At 41.4% G+C, this 22,260-nt stretch overlaps 2 protein-coding genes across 2 annotated transcripts in view; both read right to left on the bottom strand.

Annotated features, from left to right (window-relative positions):
- DOK6 (docking protein 6) overlaps window positions 1–22,260 on the bottom strand; it is a 521,007-nt gene that overhangs the window by 26,961 nt on the left and 471,786 nt on the right. The gene's annotated exons all lie outside the window — the stretch shown is intronic.
- Window positions 5,608–7,096, bottom strand: LOC142488836 (uncharacterized). The gene is made up of 2 exons (XM_075589175.1): window positions 7,023–7,096; window positions 5,608–6,659 (listed from the first exon to the last, which is right to left on the bottom strand). The coding sequence occupies exons 1-2, from the start codon at window positions 7,069–7,071 to the stop codon at window positions 5,608–5,610; spliced, it is 1,101 nt and encodes a 366-aa protein (XP_075445290.1). The 5' UTR covers window positions 7,072–7,096.

Below are 22,260 nucleotides of genomic sequence, written 5' to 3'. Positions count from 1 at the left end.
TTCAGTCTTCCATGCGTTCGAAGAGGGACATTTTGAACCTGGTTGGCTGCTGGGTGAGTACATATTTACATGTTCTAACACAAAACACATGTTGATTTAGGAATGTTGGCATTGTACAATTTGATCACTAATGTCAGCTTATGTGTGCTCCATTCATTATAGGTGACTCAGGATACGGAATTAGGCCGTGGCTCTTGACTCCGGTGCTAAACCCTCAAACTGAAGCAGAGGACAGGTACAATGCAGCCCATATATCTACAAGATCTGTTATAGAGAGGACATTTGGCCTACTCAAGACCAGGTTTAGGTGTCTGGACAGAACTGGTGGGGCTCTTCTATACAAGCCTCAAAAAGTGTCTGATATTATCCTTGCCTGTTGCATTTTGCACAATGTTGCACTCAGGCACAATGTACAGTCAGACCTAGCTGAGGCTTTGGTAGACGAGCATCCCACCCATGTAGCTGCTGAAAATGAACAAACAGCCAGTGGTGGCCAGACACGACAGAATCTCATCAATTCATTTTTTTCTTGTAAGTACAAACTCATATGTTCCTAGTACTACTTTTATAGTTTAATTATGTTATATTAACAATAATGTTTCTTTATATAACCTTCTGTTAGGACACAGATGAATATGGGTTGCACACCTTTCTTTTCTCTGCTGTGTGCACAAAGGGATGTGGCACCGGTATGTTATTGTTGCACAGGTTATATAATCCCTCTTCAATTGTACTTTAGTTGTGTGTATGTGAATACAACTTGGGTAACAAAGCAATAATATTTTAGCATTGTGTTATTCCTTATGCTAAGACAAAACACATATTATGCCCATAATCATTCATGCTTCTAGTATGCTTACATACAATGTTATTGGTGCAGTGTAACATGTACATCCATATGATGTGTACACCAGGCTGATTTACATTTTGAATGTCATGAAATATACATGGTGTTGTACATTTAACACCAAATACACACTTTGCTGTGTTGTTTACGGTACTGAAGATGGCATGTCAATGTTTGCAATTTATATATTGTTCCTTTGCATTATAGGTATATCTCCAGTATGACTGATCATGGTATGTATATTTGCTGACATCTCTCATAAGATGTGGCTACCTCAATCTTCCTATAATTATTGGAACTAAAAACCCAACATATTGGTTTAAACACAAATGTTACATATATGTACTTTCTGTATCATGTATATGCATTTAGCTACTCTTGAGCTTTCATGTGCATTGTATTACAAAATGATTACTCACATTTCATCACATTTTATGTATGTTTCCTTATAATTTCCATTAATGTAATATAGAGGTGGTTGGAGAAAAGGGGATAACTGTACTTATTTGTTTACTTACGGGAGCACATTCATCACTAGCATAGACACACTTTTTAAGACAACTGTTTGTGTCTCTATCAATTGGTGTAGGATCCATGTATAACACCGACAAATGATAACACCAGCTTTATTATGGTAGCTTATATCATCATATTGACTATACTATGTATTTCTAAACGATTAATAAACACAGTAAACTATAGTTAGTTAGGTTAATGAAATATACACAGAAACGTACTTCATAACATGATGGTGATGTCATATTCAGAACATCATGCATTGGAGGGGACCATAACATCTGGCCAGTAACATTATTTGCTACAGTCCCAAACCATTTTATCTACATACCCATGTAACAAGAGATTTTAAAAATAAATGGCTACTTGGTTGTAAGTGTCCTTTACATTGGGAGAAGGAGTGGCTCACTGAGTAAAGACACACACTGGCACTGATAGTTTGAAGCAGGGGAGTCTGGTTCAATTCCCGGTGTGGGCTCCTTGTGACCTTGGCCAAGTCACTTTATCTCCCTGTGCCTCATGCGGCAAAAAAACATTTGTACGTTCCACGGGCCAGGGACCTCAGGCTGAAACATGTGTCTGTAAATCGCTGCGTACAACTAGCAGCCCTATACATGAACATGCTCATATTATTATTATTATTGTTACATAGTTTCGACAGTCATACGTTCCATTACATATTAGAATACACAAATGTGTTAGCAGAGTGGGAATGGTTGTTATATATAAAACACACCATGTCATAAAATGTTAGTAGTCATTAAAGAACACTCAATAAAAATTCATGAGGCACTCTTTTGCAACATCATTATGTTAATTAAGTGCTTATGCAATATAGGCATAAGGGTATCACATTTTTAATTGTTTGTTAATAAGCGCTGCAAGCAATATAAAATTAGTTCCATATGTAGTATAGTAGTCGGTGGCTCCTCCTCACAATCATCTCATATAAAGGTAGACTCTTCTGAAATCATACATTGATCCGATTGTATCTTCCCCGACATCTCTGAAATACAGCAAACACATGATGGTCAAAGATGGCACCTTACTAGATATGCATCCGTGACAACGCGTTAAGCAGCTCTATATGATTGTGTAGATACACACGTCACTCACTTATATGTTAGAAGTAAAACTGTTCATCAGTATGTAATGTTTCTTTAAATTTGTAGCAGGCATAACTATGTATAAGAAGTGAACGTTGCCTGTATACTGAAAGATGTGCGCGCACATCTTTGTGTGCGCACGCACTTCACGCTTGGCTCCACTAACTGTTAGCGCATGCGCAAAACAAAGCGTACGTTGTGCGTTCAATACATGTTGAAAATACCAGTAAACATAACATCTTTATTTCAAATACAATGAAGACGAAACTACATTCGTTCTAAACGAGTACATCTGTATTCTTTTTAAACAGACGTGTTTGAACAGAAAGCACGGCCGATAACACAATGCGCAAATGCAATACGTGTGACGTCATGTTAAGCCAGCGTGAAACGCACGCTAACACTCCTCCCACTCAATTAACATTCGGCTAACGCCCAGGGTACGCCTACAAACACTGAGCCGCACGCATCACACACTGCAGTTACCGTTACTATAACAAAACATGACAGCCAATAGGCTTTGAGGCGCGCACGTCGCTTGGGGGCGGGACTTACATCACTAATCCTTTTTAAGGACGCCTTGGCCCATGACAAGGGTCCCACGTCATACGTGGTGGACCCGGTTTTCAATGTTGTAGATGTTGCATGATAACAAAACAGGTATGTGTTAGAGTAATGGTAAAATGTTGCTAATATGTTTAAAGGGATAGGAAAGTACGTATATTTATTCCGTCAGCAATGTGTACTACTCTTTCAGGTCCTACTATATTGTATTAGGAAACAATTTGTTTGTGATCGCTACATGTTATGCAGTCTGCAATGTTACGCTGTATCCACGCATTGAAAGTGAAAATGGTGGTTACAAAAAAAAAAAAAATTTAAACGCAGAGTCAACGCATAACGATTGTTATATTTACCATTCTTCTAGAATTAACTCTTCGCCTGGCTGCAACTGGTCGCTCCAGAAATGCAAGCCATTTTCATCCACGCTTAACCCAACCGCTGAATCCAGTATGGCACATATCTCCTCCAGGATGCGCTCATAGGAATCGCCACTGCTTTCTTCAAATAATTGGTCGGGAGGTAGGTTCATTTCTTCCGGTTCCCATTCCAATGCAATTTCAGCTGAAAGGCTTGGTACATAATCATAGTACTTTTGTTCTTGTACAATGTGGGTTTCAGGAATGGAGGCTGCAGATATTGCAGCACGTATCGATTCAAACGGATCAGTAGTAGCGGATACATTGCTATTGCCATTAGGAATAAATATGCCTTTCACGACAATATAAGTGCCGTCTTTCAGGATAAATTGTTTTTCCGGGGCAATCTTCCAGAAACCATAGGTGTGTTGTAGCTTATCCTGGTCACGTTCAAAAAAGTCATTACTTGATAAAGTGAATCTTATTGAGGAATTAAAATTCCGTGCATGCTTACGGTCTTGGTAATAAGGATATTTTGCTCGAATGAAATCATCGATTTGGCGTGTGCTTGCTTTCTGTCCGCGACTGTTCAAGATGGCTTCACAGATCATGTACTTATACCCTAAAAGGGGATTAATATTGTTAACGAATTCATCAGCCATGTCTGAGTAGCACAAAAGCTGTGTGCAGGTCTGTGTTATTTGCTCATCAAAATGAATGTGCTGAATGGCTAACAAACTCCTGTTTTTCCTTGTCAAGGTCAACAAAAGTAACTACTTTGACTCCTTATTTCAAACGCCAATTGGATTTGTTTGTCTAATTGGGTTAACAGTTGTGGTTCGTGATATGGGACTGTGGGAGAAACATTTCTCCTTCTTTTATCTCGTTTGTGAAAAACATCCCTAGACTGTGAATGCGTTCACATAGTGTTTTTTTGAAAACTAACAAAGACCAGTGTGTGAAAATATTTCTTAGCCAGGCATATCAGTAAAAACACACCTGCAAAAAGAAATGTTTTTTCCCCGCTTACATTTCTGTGTGTATGTGAAAGTCTGGTTAACTCCCTGTCTGCATGAGTTTAAATACGTGTGTATATATATATATATATATATATATATATATATATATATATATATATATATATATATATATATATATATATATATATAATATATCTCTTATAAAAATATATATATATTTATATATAATATTTTTTTTTTTTTATATTGCAGGAGTACACACAACATTGATGGCATTAAGTATACCTTGTATGAAACCTATTTAAATGGTGAGAAACATGATTGAATGAAGTAATAAACATTTGTTTAAGCACAATACTGTTAGAGTCTCATACTTAGGATATTTCTCAAACATTAGGCCTGTATTATTAAAATAGTGTTTTCACAAGGAAGCATGAAGTGTATTAGTTTGTGTATACCAGTTTATATAGTACTATATATATATATATATATATATATATATATATATATATATATATATATATATATATATATACACACACATATATACATATATATATACACATATATACATATATATATACACATATATACATATATATATACACATATATACATATATATATACACATATATACATATATATATACACATATATACATATATATATACACATATACATATATATATATATACACACTCACACACTCACACTCACACTCACTCAGTGTGTGTGTGTGTGTGTGTGTGTGTGTGTGTATATATATTATTATACATTCTGAGATGTTATAGAAACGAACACACAACTGATTAAAGGACAAAATTACAATGGCCAAGCAAGGCAAAGGTAAGTAATAATTTACACATAATCCTGCTGTACACGTACAAGAAAGATGTTTGCACTTACTTAGGTGTTTTAATAATTGCATGTGACTAATATGCATATGCAATTCTTACATCAATTAACACACCCAAATGCAATGTTTTGCTGCAAAGTCAATGGCAGCTTCTCTAAACTTAGCAACTGGCTCCTGGTGGACCATTACTGAACAGACGATTACAACATAAATATTTATAACACAATTAATTATGAGTGTTAACATTTCCAAAACTTCACGTGTACAAGAACATAGTTGAAAGTTTGGAAACAACACAGTCTTCAGCATACATACAATAGTAATTAGATAATCTGAAGTCAACAAAACAAGGCCAAAGACATATTTTCTGAATTATAACATTTATTTTTTTTGTTCCTTTTGCGAGCGAGTAACAGGCCTGCTTGTTGTCTCTTGAATTTTCCTTTTTCTTTTGCCACCAACTTTAGGCACAACAGAGCCACTTTGAGTGGCCTCTGGCACTTCACGGGCAGGGCTTGTGGCCAGTGACTGTTCACCTACGGGGCTTGTGGCCAGTGACTCACCTACAGGGCTTGTGGCCAGTGACTCACCTACAGGGCTTTTGGGCAGTGATTCACCTACAGGGCTTTTGGGCAGCGATTCACCTACAGGGCTTTTGGGCAGCGATTCACCTACAGGGCTTTTGGGCAGCGACTCACCTACAGGGCTTTTGGGCAGCGATTCACCTCCAGGGCTTTTGGGCAGCGACTCACCTACAGGGCTTTTGGGTAATGACTGTTCACGGACAGGGCTTGTGCCCAGTGACACATGTGAGCAAGTTGGTAGACACTGCACAAGTGATGGTTGGTCTGTTTCATGTGTGTCTTGTTTTGTTTTTGTCGCCTCCTTTGTAGGTGTCTGCTGCTGAATTTGTACAGATGGCAGCGGTAGGATGTCATCAGGAACCTGCACAGCAATGTCTGCTACTTGACCGGTAACATTTGGGCCTGGTGAATGAATATCAGATGAATGTGGTGAAAACTGACCTGCATGAACAGATCCTGGCTGGGAGGTGTTGAATTGTGGTACATTAGTCATTCTCCAGTAATTAGCTTGTGTTTGCTGAACAACTAATGCTTCGAATGAGGTGTTGATTTTTTGCAACTGTTTAGGCACTTCAATGAAGACTCTGTGGAGATGTGCCAATTGTGATACTGTTTCTTCCTGCAGTCCAATCATCCTTTCCAGCACTGTCATCATGTCTGAATGGCGACGATTTTCTGCGTCCACTATTTTTCCCTCTGAAGCTACAATTGCATCGTATGTGGAAGTTGATGGACGATTTGGCGGTACAACAGTTTCTATTGGCACCTCTTCATGGTCACATGATTGTATTTCAGTCTCTTCTGTGGCGTCATCCTCATCATACTCATCATCCTCATCAACATGATGTTCTAAAAAGAAATGTACACATTATTAAATGGCATGTTAATGTATGCTATGTTACTATGTAATTGTACTGTGTCCTAAGTAACACCTAACATGTTAGCATACGTTTTATAACCTCATTAAAAACTACCTTGACTTACGAATAATGTTTGGACTCAGTATGAAATATGAATGAATGAAAAGTTGCTCTAAACTCAGAAGTCCTACATGATAATTAACATCACTAACACAATACATGTTGCCTTACACTTAATTTTCACTGACACTAAGTAATCCTATTTAAAGAAGATGTGCAAAACAAATAATGCACATGACAACATAACATATAGAAGAGCACATATTATATGGCCAGCAAATGATACACTCACCTTCTAGTAGTGTTGAGCTGGCTGACCCAGGTGAAGACACTTGTTCCATCTCAGGTGACACATGTCCTCCAGGGGCAACTATATATAACAATAACATAAGTTTTACATTTACATGTGTAAATATTGAACAAACACTTATTGTATGTTCTGTATTTATGATTAACTAACAACATCAGTTCCTTAACCGAAAATGTGTGTGAAAGTGAACATAAATAGTTGTAATAACACTGTACATGCCTGTGTACTTAGAATTTTTGAGTTCCCTAACATACAACATACTATGTTTCTGCAGTAATGCGTGAGGATAAATAGATTAAATGAGTACATAAAAATCATATGTTGTGTAGTGATATCAGTATCATAATGTACATAACTATCATGAGATGACCATTCACAATGGTTATCATGAAGGTGGTCATATTGCAAAAAGTGTTGTTTTTGGTAGAGGATATGTGTGGTACATTAATCGAAGATGTGGCACACCTGAATGTGGCTGTGACTCAACAAGACAACACATGCAGTGTGTGATAATGTGTCTTTCATAGTAGTTCAACTATAGATATGAGTGAACTAATGTGTGACGTACGCTTTGATAAGTAATGAGTTGTTGGGGCATTTAGTAGCTAGAGTTAAGCTTTCAAATGAGTGTGATTAACTTCAGTTGTGCTATTCAGGTTGTAAGAAAGGTATTCCCTTCCCCAAAAAGCCTAATCAGCCACACCTTTCAATGACTTGAAACAGGTGCAAATGGTGTGAACTAAGTTGACCGTGAAATGAGGCTGTAATTAGTGTGTGTGATGAACCCCACCCCCTCTGTTGAAGTGTATGCTGTGATGAGATATTAATTGCAGCTGCTTTAACACAATGGTAGATGAGCTAAGTAGTCATCTGCAGTGTTTAAGTTATGAAAACAATGACATAACATATGATACGTGTGCCTCATTATGCTGTCTGTATATGACATAAAGCAAAAATGGACCTTTTCATAAGCAACTATAGATGTGTTAGTGCCAGTGATGTTTGTAGGCCGTTACATGCAATTTCTTTGATGCATGCTTAAAATAGGCAGTAATGTCATGTTTGTCGGAGTAAAATCAATAAAATACACAATAATATGATACATATTTCTGTTCTGTACCTGTAGCTACTAATAATTTCTCATGAACATGTGTTACACATGTGTACTACCCTGTTGTTCCCCATCTTCGCCCACCATCAATTGCTTCCACTGCAGCTATGCATTTTGGGAATTCACATGTAAATGAGCACGCAATGGCACGTGCTATATTAGTTACTGCTTTTAGTAGGACTACTACATATATGTCTATTTTGAGATATATATATACAGAATCAGACATATACATATATAGATGCAGGTATGCTTATATTGTGAAGACAGTATAAAAAGCAGTGTAAATATGCAAAATAACTGTAAGCAACGACACGCCTAGTACAGTAATATTTATCACCAGCTGGAAATTGTGACGGATAAATTCCAATGTCACGGTCACCAGCCAAGCCTTCCACGACGACGGTAAGTAATTTTGGCCGAAGCAGCTCCTCCAATGGAGTCAATATGAGACGTTGTGGTGTGGGCCCACCTCCAGTGCCAGTAGCATGCACGCGTTGGTCTTGTATTTTCTTTTTCAATTTGGACCTAATATCATCAAATCTTTTCCGACAATGATACTTGTCCCTGACACTATTCCCACAGGCATTGACACCAATGACTATTGTGTCCCACATTTCTTTTTTGCTTGCTGCACTTGTCCGCCCTTGAAAAACATATAAAAGATATGAGGTAAATTAATAATAATATAAGCACCAGTTTCCTACACTGCTAGCTGTTCCAAGAGATAGCAAACATGCTGTTTTATGTGTAATATGTGCAGCACATGAGCATTCACTACTAAACCTATACATGTAAGCAAGGTTGCATTCATATTGTATGCAGTTCTGGCAAATTGACCGCCTGTGTTTATTTGTCCTTGTAAGGCATGATAAAAAGCTGTGTTTCCACACTAATGAACATAGAAAGATATTGTGTACCCATATTTGCATATGAACAAAACTCAGATGACCTAGGATCACATGTATTTGAATAATAAATGTAAAGTTACACTTACCTACTAAATGTCCATAGAGACTGTCATAGTGCTCCAGAATGCCAGTGACAAGAGCCCTATTTTCCTGGTCATTGAAGCGAGGATTACGTGGCTTCTCCACACGTTTTTTCCGAGCAGGTTTAGGGTCAGAGCTTGGCTGGTGCTGACTGGACTCTCCTTCTTCCAATGGAAGAGCCTCCAAAAGCTGGCCACCAGCAAGCACGCCACCACCAGACACCCCATCAGCAACTGCGCCACCAGCAGCACTCCCAGCACCAGCACTCCCACTCCTAGCACCAGCACTCACACTCCTAGCACCAGCACTCACACTCCTAGCACCAGCACTCACACTCCTAGCACCAGCACTCACACTCCTAGCACCAGCACTCCCAGCACCAGCACTCCCACTCACAGCAACAGCACTCCCACTCCCAGCACCAGCACTCCCACTCACAGCAACAGCACTCCCACTCCCAACAACAGCACTCCCACTCCCAACAACAGCACTCCCACTCCCAGCAAGACCACTCGCAGCACCAGCACTCCCACTCCCAACAACAGCACTCCCACTCCCAGCAACACCACTCGGTGCACCAGCAACATCACTCCCCTGAACAGAACGTTCACTCCGATGCGTACTCGCACGAGTAGCACTCCCACTCCCACCAGCATCACTCTTCCCACGCTTTGCGGGCATACTTCCAGCACTCACAAAAAACAGACAAGAAATGTACAGGCAATCACACGACCCACTTCCACATATAAAACAAGACAAAGATGTAAACAAAACAACAAAGGACAAAGCTCACCCAATACACAACAAGTCTCTCAGTCAATATGCAAATCTTCAATCGTCCAGCTCTGTGCGTCTCTCTCTCTCTCTCTCACTCCCAACAACACAGAGAATGATTAGCAGTACACGTTGCCTTTAAATATGGCGCGCAATCAAAAACATGCTTGTTTCGCCTGATTCAGCAAGATTTGTGATTGTGCAACCTAACAGCACCCCGCCACGCACGCCGATACACCTGTGTGTGATCGGCTCATCATCGTGAGAGTGGGCGGATTTGTTTTCTGGTTGATTTTGAATGTATTCGGCACTTACTGCATACGGAGAGGGAAAAACGCCAATAACATGACTAATCGATAAGCTTGCCGATTTCACATAATCGTCGCTTACTGCATGAGGCCCCATGTGCCTTAATGTTTTCCTCCTCCAATTTATTTCTCAACACTACAGCACTCTCTCTTTCACTCTACTTTCTCTCATTTTATCTAATTATTTCTCACTGTTCTTTTTTCCACCTAACTAATACTCAGTCAACAGTATTCCCAGCTGGCAGCACAACCTGCCTCTCACTGGATCTAACTGTCTCTCCTAATGGCTTTCTGTAACTGTTTTTAATTCTGCCACTAATAATGGTACCGACAAAAAGTACTCCCCAGGACGCGGTTTCCCCTCCCTTGCAACCAGGATACAAATGGTGAGTGTATTGGGTGTTTACAGGGAGAAGGAGCGGCTCAGTAAGTAAAGACACTGACTGGCACTGAGTTTGAAGCAGGGGAACCTGGTTCAAAACCCAGTATCGGCTCCTTGTGACCTTGAGCAAGTCACTTTATGTAACGTGTGCTCACCACAAACAGGACAAGACTGTGGGGCTGAGGTGGGGATGTAGATAACCACAGACCTGCAACCGCAGACTGAGTCTGGATTGCAGAGTCAGGGTTGTGGAGCCGGGTCAGGGTAGGAGAGTTCAGGTAGGTCAAGGTACTTGCCATAGTCAGGGGTTAAAGAGTGGAGAGTAGTTGTATATCCGTAGCCATGGTCAAGGAGTGGAGAGAGTGGGAGTCCAGAAGTGAGCCAAGGTCCAGGGCTCTTAGAAGGCAGGGGTCCGGTTATAGCTAGGAGGATCATTAGTACCTTTGAAAGAGTATCACAGAGTCTGAATGATATGCAAAGGAAATTCGAGAACAGAGGTTATCCTACCCCTCTCCTCCATGCTCAATGAGACAAGGCTGAGATACTTTTGAGGACATTACTACTCCATAAGGGACCTCAGACTCAGGGTACAAACAGAGAATGTTCCATTCCCTTTGTTTCAACTTATAGCACCTTGATTTTACATCACTGGCACCGCCTTAGCACTGATGACTCACTGGCCCCGATGGTGAACACTAAGCCCCTCTTTTCATAAAAACAAGGGAAGAACTTTATAGATCACCTCATTAAGGCTGACTTAGGCAACTTCAGATGCTTTAGTTGTAACCAATGTGATAGCATGCAAGAGGTAAACCAATTTTTTCACCCCTTGTCGGGCAAATAATTTTTCAACAAAAAATTGTATACTTGTTTGTCTAGGAATGTAATTTATCTGGTTAAATGTCCTTGTGGGTTGGGTTATGTGGGTGAGACCACACAGTGCATCAAGAGTGCATCAAGACAGGTTTAGACAACATAAAGTCGCTATCCACAGCTTTGATCTGGAGGCCCCAGTGGCACATCACTTCACAAAAGCTGGACACAATGCAAACCAACTGCGGTACGAGGTCATAGATGGAGTTGAAAAGAGCTGTCAGTGTGGTCGCCTCATTAGACGCCTATAAAAAAAGGAATCCAAATGGATTAGGCGATTAGGCACCATGAAACCTGAGTGTATTAACAAAGAACTTGATTTAAACTGTTGTATCTAATAAGGGAGTGTATAGTGCCCAGGTTGATTACATCATGCTGGTGCCCATCATTTTGCAAACGTAGTCTCTATATGTGACTCATGTCCATGTTCATGTATTCACGTTATGCTCCTGCTTTCTCCTCAGACTGGTCCGCTCCTCATTTTGAGCTGTTGCCTATTGCGTTTGAAGTGTTTGTCCATCACCTGTTCTGGTCATCTATCATTGTACATATGTGCTTAGTGATCTGTCCTTGCTTGCCATGGTCTTCACCCACTTCTACCTTTCCCTCCCTCCTTCACTTCATGAGACCTCAGTTGCTCTGCATTGTGCTAGGGCTATATCTGGGTATTTACCGTTTAACTTACGCCTAGGGCTTTATAATCACTAGTCCTGGTGTTAAGTGGAACCTAGTGTTGCTTCTCCTTACACATATTGCAACAGCTGATGTGGTATATTTATTATGCTTTATTTAACCTTATGTTTCATGCTTCATGTTTCCTCCTACATGTACCTGCTGCCTCAGCCGGTGGCTGGTTACCCTGACAACCATTACACAAATATTCTACTGCACTTCCGGGTTTGCGCCGTCTGACGTCCCACGTGACAGTGATATCATCTATTGGGACCAATAGGTGCTCCCAGACCCAGTCTCCGACTCCCGATTACATCATCGCTCAGCGGGGATTTAATGTCTGCACTACAGCTGATCACACAGGTGCCCTATCTCCAGCTGCAAACCAGACACCATTATGTTGACTGCCCTGGACAATGTGACCTCACCTTAGGATCCTATAGGCTGTTGGAAGATTCCATATTTCATCTAAAACGTACCGTTACACCAACAGTGTCTCAGACTGACTCCCAATGGGACTCATTCTTAAGAAGGAACTTTAACTTTCTTTCGTGGGGTTTGTTCTGGCTACAGAAGCACATTGGCCTTGTGTGTTGTCTCTGATTTTTCCTATTCTGGACTGATTGACTATAGAGCTGTACAGGATTGCCTCATTGATCTATCAGAGTAATGTGTACTCATTATTAGGGACTACACTCATTTCATACATAGAGGTTTTACCACAGGGGTTAAGGAAGTACCTTTGATCTAATCGGTCTTTGGGCACGGGCCTGAAGAAGGGGCTTACCTCTTCCCAAAAAACGTTGCCCCCTTATTCCCCTTTACTCTTTTTCCCTTTTTTCTTCCCCTCCCCTCCTTACCTTCACCTCTCTTCCCCCTCCCCTCTTTCCTCTCCAACCCTCATTCAATGTACTGGTTGATTGTTTCTTACTACTGTGAACACACACAATACTGCATACATATACCTGCACCTGTGTATATTGCACATTTTTATTCTTTAAATATAATTGGGCATATCCATATTTTCCTCTGGTTTATCTTTGAGTGCTGGGAACTCCTTTTTTTGTTTATTTCTTTAGGTGATGTTTCAGGGGATCTGCAACGCTAGGGTCAAAAACAGTGAATTAATAACAAAGATCAATACAGTTGAATACAATGAGAAAACAACGAAGAAACAGTTACAATACAATACTTACTCTGGCGGTGTTCTGTCCCAGTTTATTCCTCTTGTCTGCATAATGGCAGCAGAGGCACTGTGTTTTGGGTGATTATCCTTGAAGAACCGGTGACCAGAAGGGAAATCACGCCTAATGTATGACACTATAGGGGTGACAATGGACTGTACTGTACTTTAATCCTTGCTATGTCTTTTCTTGTCAAACAGAAAAAACTTCAAAATTGGATAGTGGAGTAATTGTTTAAGTCATATGTTCATTTATGTTTTGCATATTTGAAGCCGGGCGAAGACAACGGGCAGGAAACACCCCCCTGGTGCAGGAAACTCATCCATCAATACTTCCAGTAATGTACAGTAATTTTAACCCATGCCATGTCTTTTCTTGTCAAATAAAAAAAAACTCAGAATTGGATAATGGAGTCATTGTTTAATTCTTATGTTCATGTTTGGAGCCAGACGAAGACAACGTGTAGGAAACAACACCTTGGTGCAGGAAACTCATCCATCATTACTAGCAGGTAATGTACTGTACTGTGCTTAAATCCATGCATGTCTTTTCTTCTCAAACAAAAAAAACTCAGAATTTCATAATGTAAGGTGTGATTTTTAATATTGAATATTGTCTCTTTCTTTACAGAACAAGACAGCCAAAAAGAGCTAGCCAGTTCAAAGAAAAAAAATAAAAGAAGATTGTAAAATTGGAAGAAGAGACGACTTTGTAATTGTGCATTATTCATATGAACTTTATTAGCATTTGCAAATATAATATTCCATTCTTTAAACATTCTTTTTTTGGTGTGTTCAAGTTTTTACTCTTACATTTAAATTAAATACATTTATAGTAGTACTGTACATAAAGTACTAATCTCATTTAAATATATATATAAATCTAATTTAAAATATCTCATCCCTCTACCCCTATCATCAGACACACAATGTGCAAAAGCTCTAGTAGCCAAATATGGCTAATAGTGCTTTGCTTTTGCCCATTTGTGTTGAAAAATATAAATACATAATAAAATAAAATGTACATTACAATACACAGTAGGCAATAAACCCATTGATTGTCACTGGAATCTTATGCCACACATGGGGGCACAGATAACCACATTGGCAGTGAATGGGTAACCAACAAAACCCCAAAAGAAATGCTATCACACGCATACTGTATGCGTTTCCACCAGGTTCCATATTGACACGCATGAGCAGAAATGCTACTGTATGACACGCATATGTGTTTCAACCAGGCTCCACAGCCAGCGAAACATATGCGCAGCAAACTACCAGTGTATGTGCGATTATTAATATTGAATACTATCTTTCTTTACACGCAAAGACATCCAAGAGTCAGCCAGTTCGAAGCAGAAAAATAAAAGAACATTTGAAATTTGGAAGAAGAGACTTTGTATTTTTGTATTATTAATTTTTACTTTATTATCGTGTGCTAATAAAACATTCCATTCTCTAAAAATACATTTTGGTGTGTTCATGTTTTTACTCTTTAAATGTCAATTAAATGAGCACATACAGTACTGTACTTCTGTGTGATATTGGATTGTGCGCACATGAACGGGAATAAGTGACAGGTTGCATTGCAGTTAGATTTTTAAGACACAATAACTCGCAATAGCTGACTTGCGTTTCTGGCCAGTATTGAAGACAACGTAAAATTTTAATTTCTGCAACATTTGAGATTACGGCTAAATCGCTTGACAACTAAGAATTTCGGCGCACGGGATAGAAGCATATTAGGATGGCGTATGCAGCACGTGGAAGTGGCGCAGGACCGGCAGTTGCATTTGTATATTGCATTCACCTACAGTACGTGCCATCTGCTACAAACCTAGATGTAATTTTGTCATTTTTAAGCATGTGTAGCTTTATTGAATATTATAAAGTGCTAGTACCCTCACTATGTACTGTATATACATATATCTGTTATGTTGTCCCTGATTTATTTTAAATGGAAAACATTATTCAGTACTATCAAGTATGCACTTTAAATGTGCAATGTAGGCTTATTTTATTGTATATTGATACAGAAAAAATAAATGTTCTTAGTTTTGAAAGTATTTGAATAACAAACATACAGTACAGTATAAATATCTGTTTTAGTCAGACTTTAGACATGTAATAGCTTATATCCTCCAATATTCTTTATTCCTCAGCTACTATGTTCTCTTAAATCCTCTCCAATCAGGAGTTTGAGTTTGGAGTTTGCACTGCTCAATCAACTGAAACTGCACTCACTTTAGTAGCAAATGACCGTAACATTGCTATATGCCAAGGATATTTAGTAGTTTGTATAGTTCATTTTTTATGACATTTAGCAGTTTATATATAGTCCATTTTGCACATACTTATATATATATGTATAATTAATAATACACCTCTCATGTAGACGCAATTAATCCTTAATACCCCTTACAATATTCCCCCATTTGTGAATAAAGATCACGGTATATACACATGTATTCTCTCATTTCTAAACCTCATTTTTTGTATCATAATATGTGATAACATACATGACACTCGTGTCTCCAGCAACTCTGATTTTTACACAGAGATGTGAATGCCCAATACTAACTATTAGTAGGGATTGCCCAGTGCAGATCTAGTAGAACAGGTGCTAGTCAGTTGATTAGCTGAATTTTAATTACGCAAGGTATATTAAGATGTGAAGAGGGAGGCGCATGCGCGACGGGAACGGAGATGGCAGCCTAATCTGAGCGCTCCGATACCCGCCGGCAATAAATAAATAAATAACACCGCAAAACTCAACAAAAACACGTAAAAACCGTGGGAACTGCCAGAATTAAACACCAAGCATTAAAACACATGGCGGCTACAAGGAAAAAGTCCAAACAGAAAGTGGATGTTCGCACGTACTTTGTGGGGGCGAAAAAGACACAAGAGACTGACAGCATGGCGGCGTCTGACTCTGACTCTGCTCCGGAGCTGGAGATGGCAACGGAGGAGCCGACAGGTGCCCTGAAAAAGGAAATAGCTCAGCTCCTCTCCGACCTAAAAATCTTTTTTCGCGGGGAAGTGGACCACTTAAGGAAGGACATACTCAGTATTGGGGCCCGTACACACGATCTGGAAGAGAAAATGGATGAGTCCACCCGATGCCAAACTGCAACAAATTCCAGAGTTACCATCCTGGAGAGAAAAGTGGCGGAGCTAGAGGAACGCCACGAGGACAGTGAAAATAGAGATAGACGTAACAACCTGAGGGTTAGGGGGATCCCAGAGGAGATCCTGGACCCCGAACTCTTACTGAGCCGGTGGATGACCTCCATAATGCCAGGGAAAACTGAAGCAGAGCTGGTCATGGACCGGTGTCACCGCGCATTAAGGGCCCGTCTACTCCCTAATAATCCACCCAGAGACGTAATCCTGCGACTACACCACTTTACTACAAAGGCAGAAATATGTAAAATCACCAGGGCCACCCCAACAGTGAAATTCGAGGGAATAGAGATGGCCATATACCAGGACATTTCCCCGATCACGTTGGCAAGACGCCAGGCCCTCCAACCGGTTACCAGACTACTAAGAGATAAAAATGTCCGGTATCGTTGGGCCTTTCCCTTCGCCCTGATTGTGGTGCAAAATGGCAGGTCACATGCACTTAAACACCTTGCGGATGGCCCGGATTTCCTGAATAAGTTGGGTTTCCCCAATGCCTTACCGCAAACAGAAGCCCCGGTCGGCCGCCCACCTCGGCGGACTGAATGGGAGAAAGTGGGACCGCCAAACGGACAACACAACGCAAAACCAGGACCCTCAAGACCGGTGTGAAAACCAAGTACAAAGTTCTGCAGTTCTACCAGGATCACCAGTTTCTGTTATACCCTTGTTTAAAATGAACTAACTACCCTCACGAAGTACTGCCTGAAGCAAGAGAGGCACCACTCCGCCCCCCCCCCCCCCGGAAGGTCCGTACCCGATCAATCTAGCGTTGGTGGCTGAAGGGGAAAAACTAAACAAAGAAAAGAAGATTAAAAAGTTTTTACACTCACCAAAATGGCCCCCTGAGATGATCCGTGGGAGAATCCGGAGAAGAAGCGCGGGATCAGAATGGCGGATGATGTTTTGGCGCGAAGCCGAGGAGATCCAGTCGACTCCGCCCTCGGGACACGCCTGCTTCCTCTGCCGTTCACAGGCAGATCTGCACACGACCCTCAGATGACGGCGGAAGGCGAGCCCTCGCGAGATCACGTCGACCAGGATCTGACGTCAGCACAAGCACCTACAGTGCAGGACGCGGACAGAGTCAAGCCTGGGAGATGGAGGCAGTAGCCGGGGGGTCTGGTACGAGGGTCGGGGCTCCCCAGGGGGGTACGCGCATTCCCCTACTGGGGAGAGGGGTTAAGATTAGACTGTTGAAGCAGTTCAGGGTAGCCAGTTAAAGACGTTACAGGTTAAAGGTTCGAAATAACCAAAGTTCCAGTACAAACAGGACAATGCATAGTTGAGTTCCACAATATTGTTCATGTGCTAATTATTTAAAAAATAATGTTTGTGCTGTCGGTGGGGGGGCGGGTGTCTGCCTTCGCCCTTACCTGTTGGCATGTGCCTCTGGGGTTGGACTGTGGCCTTAAGCCACAGCCCAATCAAAGACCTGGGATTCCGCGGCCTGGAAGGTTTCCCACAATCCTGCATGGAAAAATGGGAAGACCCGGAGTCTGTGCGGTATTCCCGGGCAGCAAACCACAGGTCTACTAGGACCAAGATGGTTTCCCTTGTATGCATAACAAGGTTTCATGTTCCCTGTCACTCCCCTATGTGTTTTCCTTCCCCTCCCTCAGGTATCCCAAAAAGAGACAGCTTGGAGGCACGAGACCTGCAACACCACTACCGACACCTACTTAGAAGTCAAGACACGGGTAGGCAGAGAATGCTGTACACTCACAAAGACTCACTACACACACAAACATGGCATTGACGTTCATATCACAGAATGTTAAGGGATTCAATTCCCCTAAAAAACGTAGAATCGCCTTTGCAGAATTTAAGCACAGAAACTCAGATGTTCTTTTCCTACAAGAGACACACTACTGCTCCAACAAAAACCCAGGGTTTATAGACAAACAATTTAGGAGGTTTTATCTTGCCTCAGCCAAAGAAAAGAAAAAAGGGGTTGCTATCCTATTCCACAATAGAGTCCCATTTGTGATGAAAAAAATAAAACGCGACCCAGAAGGTAGATATATTATCCTGGTGGGCACATTGCAGCAATGCAGAGTAACCTTGGCGTGCGTATACGCCCCAATGCGAAAAAAAACCTCAGTTCTTTGCAGAGTTCTTTCTCAAGCTACAAAATTGGGCATCTGGTAATATAATATTAGCGGGAGATTTCAATAAGATCTTAGATCCTCGAATAGATAGATCTCTGAGACAGGAGAAAGGGAGACAAGAAGGAACTAAAGGGCTACTAGAGGGGCTACGAAGGGGATGCTTGGTGGACATATGGCGGGAACAACACCCGGGTGAGCGCACTTACACATTTTATTCACATCCCCACGACAGCTATAGCAGACTTGACCACTTCTTTGTATCGAGCAGAATGGTCCCACAAATCACCAACACCCTAATCCATGACATTACATGGTCGGACCATGCATCAATCGAGCTAAGATGCACACAAATTAGACCGGTTAGCCCGGGAGCAAACTGGAAACTAAATGAGTCCCTAATTAAAATACCTGAACTGGCACAGATAGTCAAAGACGAGATTAGACAATTTTTTGTCACAAACTCAGGCACTGTGGAATCCCACACTACACTGTGGGAGGCTCACAAAGCCACAATGAGAGGGACGCTGATTAGTCTCGCAGCAAGGCGTAAAAGACAGAGGGAGTCGAAATTGACACAACTATATAAGAGGTTACACGAGCTCTCTGCACTACATAGCCGATCAGGCGGAGAGGACATTCTTAAGGAGCTGAAAGATGTAAGGATTGAACTTAACCTTCTCCTCATATCCCAGGCCGAGAGAGACATAAGTTGGACCAAGAGGAAATTTTTTGAGAAAGCCAACAAGCCGGACACTATGCTAGCTAACAGGATTCGTAATAGGCAACCAAGTTATAATATACAAACCATAAAAACCAAATCGGGGGAGATGACCTCCAACCCCAAACGTATAGTGGAAGAGTTTAAACTTTATTATGAACAGCTATATAATGGGGAGAAGGTGACACACAGTCCAAAAACAAACAAATTATTACAGACCTTCCTAGAGGAGGCAGCCTTACCGGGGCTGAGCAGTCTGGAGAGCAAGGCAATTCAGTCTGATTTCACACTGGAGGAATTGACCGCGGTTATCAAACATCTCAAACCCTCTAAGGCCCCAGGCCCAGATGGGTTTTCTAACCTATATTACAAGAAATTTTTAGGGGTTCTAGCACCGCACATGCTCAAGTTATTTAACGGAGTTTTGGCGGGGGAACCCTTTTCGGACCAGATGCTTCAGGCGTCGATATCTATAATTCATAAGAAGGACAAGGATCCTACAAATTGTTAAAGCTATAGGCCGATATCTTTAATTAATTCGGACGTTAAAATATACTCCAAATTATTGGCCAATAGATTGAGCACGATCATGCCAGGGCTTATCCACCCGGACCAGGTTGGCTTTATTAGAGACAGACAAGCGGCCGACAATACTAGAAGGATAATAGATATTATTAACTTCATCAATGCCAACGGGATCCGAGGGGTAGTATTAAGTTTAGACGCGGAGAAGGCCTTTGACAGGATCGACTGGCCATACATGGAGTCCACGCTTGAAGCATTCGGGTTTGGAAGTAAAACCCTAGGGGCAATAAAAGCATTATACACAACCCCGACCGCCAGGGTGATATACCAGGGCTTTCCATCAGAGTTGTTTAAAATTAAAAGCGGGACCAGACAGGGCTGCCCACTCTCGCCCTTGTTGTTTGCCTTATGCGTGGAACCGTTAGCGGCACACGTACGTCGTAATCCCGACATTGCCGGAGTACAAATACTCTCCCAAGAGCATAAAATCGCTCTATACGCAGATGACATTATTTTGTCTCTGACAAAACCGCTTACCTCACTGCCCAATCTGTTTGCTCTATTGGAAAAATTTTGCAGAATCTCCGGATTTAAGATAAATCAATCTAAATCGGAGGCGCTGAATCTAAATATCCCAAAGGAGACAGAGAAACTAATCGAGATCAATTTTCAGTTTAAATGGCAGACCAAAGCTATAAAATACTTAGGAATATATTTAACTAAATTTAGCCACAATCTTTATCAGGAGAACTATCCGAGACTTCTAAGAGCCCTCACAAAAGAACTTAAAGAATGGTCTGCATATGGGATATCCTGGATTGGTAGAATTTTTTGTGGATACTATACCTGTTCCAAACCCTTCCGATACCCGTAGTAAGATCAGACATTAAGGAACTGCAGAAAGCAGTTACAAAATTCATTTGGAAGAATAAAAAACCGCGGGTAAAAATGTCAATTATGCAAAGACCTAAGGAAACTGGGGGTTTGGCAGTACCGAGCTTGATGGCATACTATAAAGCGGCACAACTATGCCAAATTACACAGTGGCATGGCGATCCGGAGCTGAGGCGGTGGGTGGCATTAGAGAGGGAGGTTTGCGCCCCGCTAGAGCTTCAGAATTTAATTTGGTATCCTAAACCTAGACTAAAAGATCGGAAGAACCCGCTAACCTCGGTGTTGAACTCTCTGTCGGTCTGGGAGACGGCTAAAAGTAAGCACTCATTAACCTCAAAAGATTCATTAATGGCCCCCCTATATGGAAATCCAGACTTTGCTCCAGGGCTAACTGGTAGGAACTTCACACTCTGGCAAAATTTGGGACTAAGAAGGCTTAAGGACCTGGAGGGCCGAGACACAATCAAAACATTTGATATTTTACAGTCAGAAACAGACTTACCTAACACAGAATTCCTTAGATACCTCCAGGTTCAGGCATTTTATACCAAACACCTAAATAGACCACCACTAACCAATTTTGAAAAGCTCTGTGATCGGAGAACCGATACACGGTGACTTATCTCTGCTCTTTACAGAGAGGTGGGCAGGGCGGACATTGGTGACTCACATAAACCCAGGTTCATGACACAATGGGAGACAGACCTGACAGGACCGTTAGAGGATGAAGACTGGACAGCGATCTTTAAAGCTGCGGCCAGCAGTTCGATTTGTACGACATTAAAGGAAAACTCATATAAAGTATTATTGAGGTGGTATCTCACCCCAGTTAGATTGGCAAAATTCGTCGCGGGCGCTTCCCCGCTCTGTCCCAGACAGTGTGGGGAACAGGGTGATCTGGTACATATGCTGTAGTCTTGTCCACGAATCCTACCCGTTTGGACACAAATCAGAGATTGGCTACAGAGGATTTTTTTAGGCCTCAAAATTCAACTAGACCCATGGGTTTTCCTATTAGGTAAGCCCACAGATGAGGTATCTAGATCAGGAAACAAACTAATAGCACACTTTGCTACGGCGATGAGGTGCGAGACCGCAGCACTATGGAATCAGAATGCAATTCCATCAATAGACAAAATTCGGAATAGAATTTGGTTCGCTTGCCAGATGGAAAAGTTGACAAGTCTAGTCAACGACACTGGCTCAAATTTCCAAAAAGTCTGGTCACTGTGGTTGGCCCAGACCGATATCCCAGGGATGAGCAATGCCTCCGTCTGACTTTGATAGAATCAGATGGGTTTTCCTTCGATGGCGGAATGAACACACGGGAGGTACGACAATAAGCACTAATTTTAGGACTGTTTGAGGAGATTCGCGCCCTATCCCGGTCTTTAGATTCGGTGCGGTGGTGGCTTGGATAGATCGGAGCCTGCAGAAGTGAGCCAGGTCCTGTGGAGCACACAGAGGAGACTACCTTCTTTCCTTATCCTC

The sequence above is a fragment of the Ascaphus truei genome, chromosome 2 (genome assembly GCF_040206685.1).
Source record: "Ascaphus truei isolate aAscTru1 chromosome 2, aAscTru1.hap1, whole genome shotgun sequence".
In the NCBI taxonomy this organism is placed as follows: domain Eukaryota; kingdom Metazoa; phylum Chordata; class Amphibia; order Anura; family Ascaphidae; genus Ascaphus; species Ascaphus truei.
The sequence above is the reverse complement of the archived record's forward strand: the minus strand, read 5'-3'. Positions and strand labels throughout refer to the sequence as shown.

What these genes read in the sequence shown, in the direction of transcription:
- LOC142488836 (XM_075589175.1), bottom strand. Translation starts at nt 7,071, where the DNA reads ATGGAACAAGTGTCTTCACCTGGGTCAGCCAGCTCAACACTACTAGAA. An exon ending in CAGCTCAACACTACTAGAAG is followed by an intron (nt 6,660 to 7,022) that starts GTGAGTGTATCA and finishes ATTTCTTTTTAG; the next exon opens with AACATCATGTTGATGAGGAT.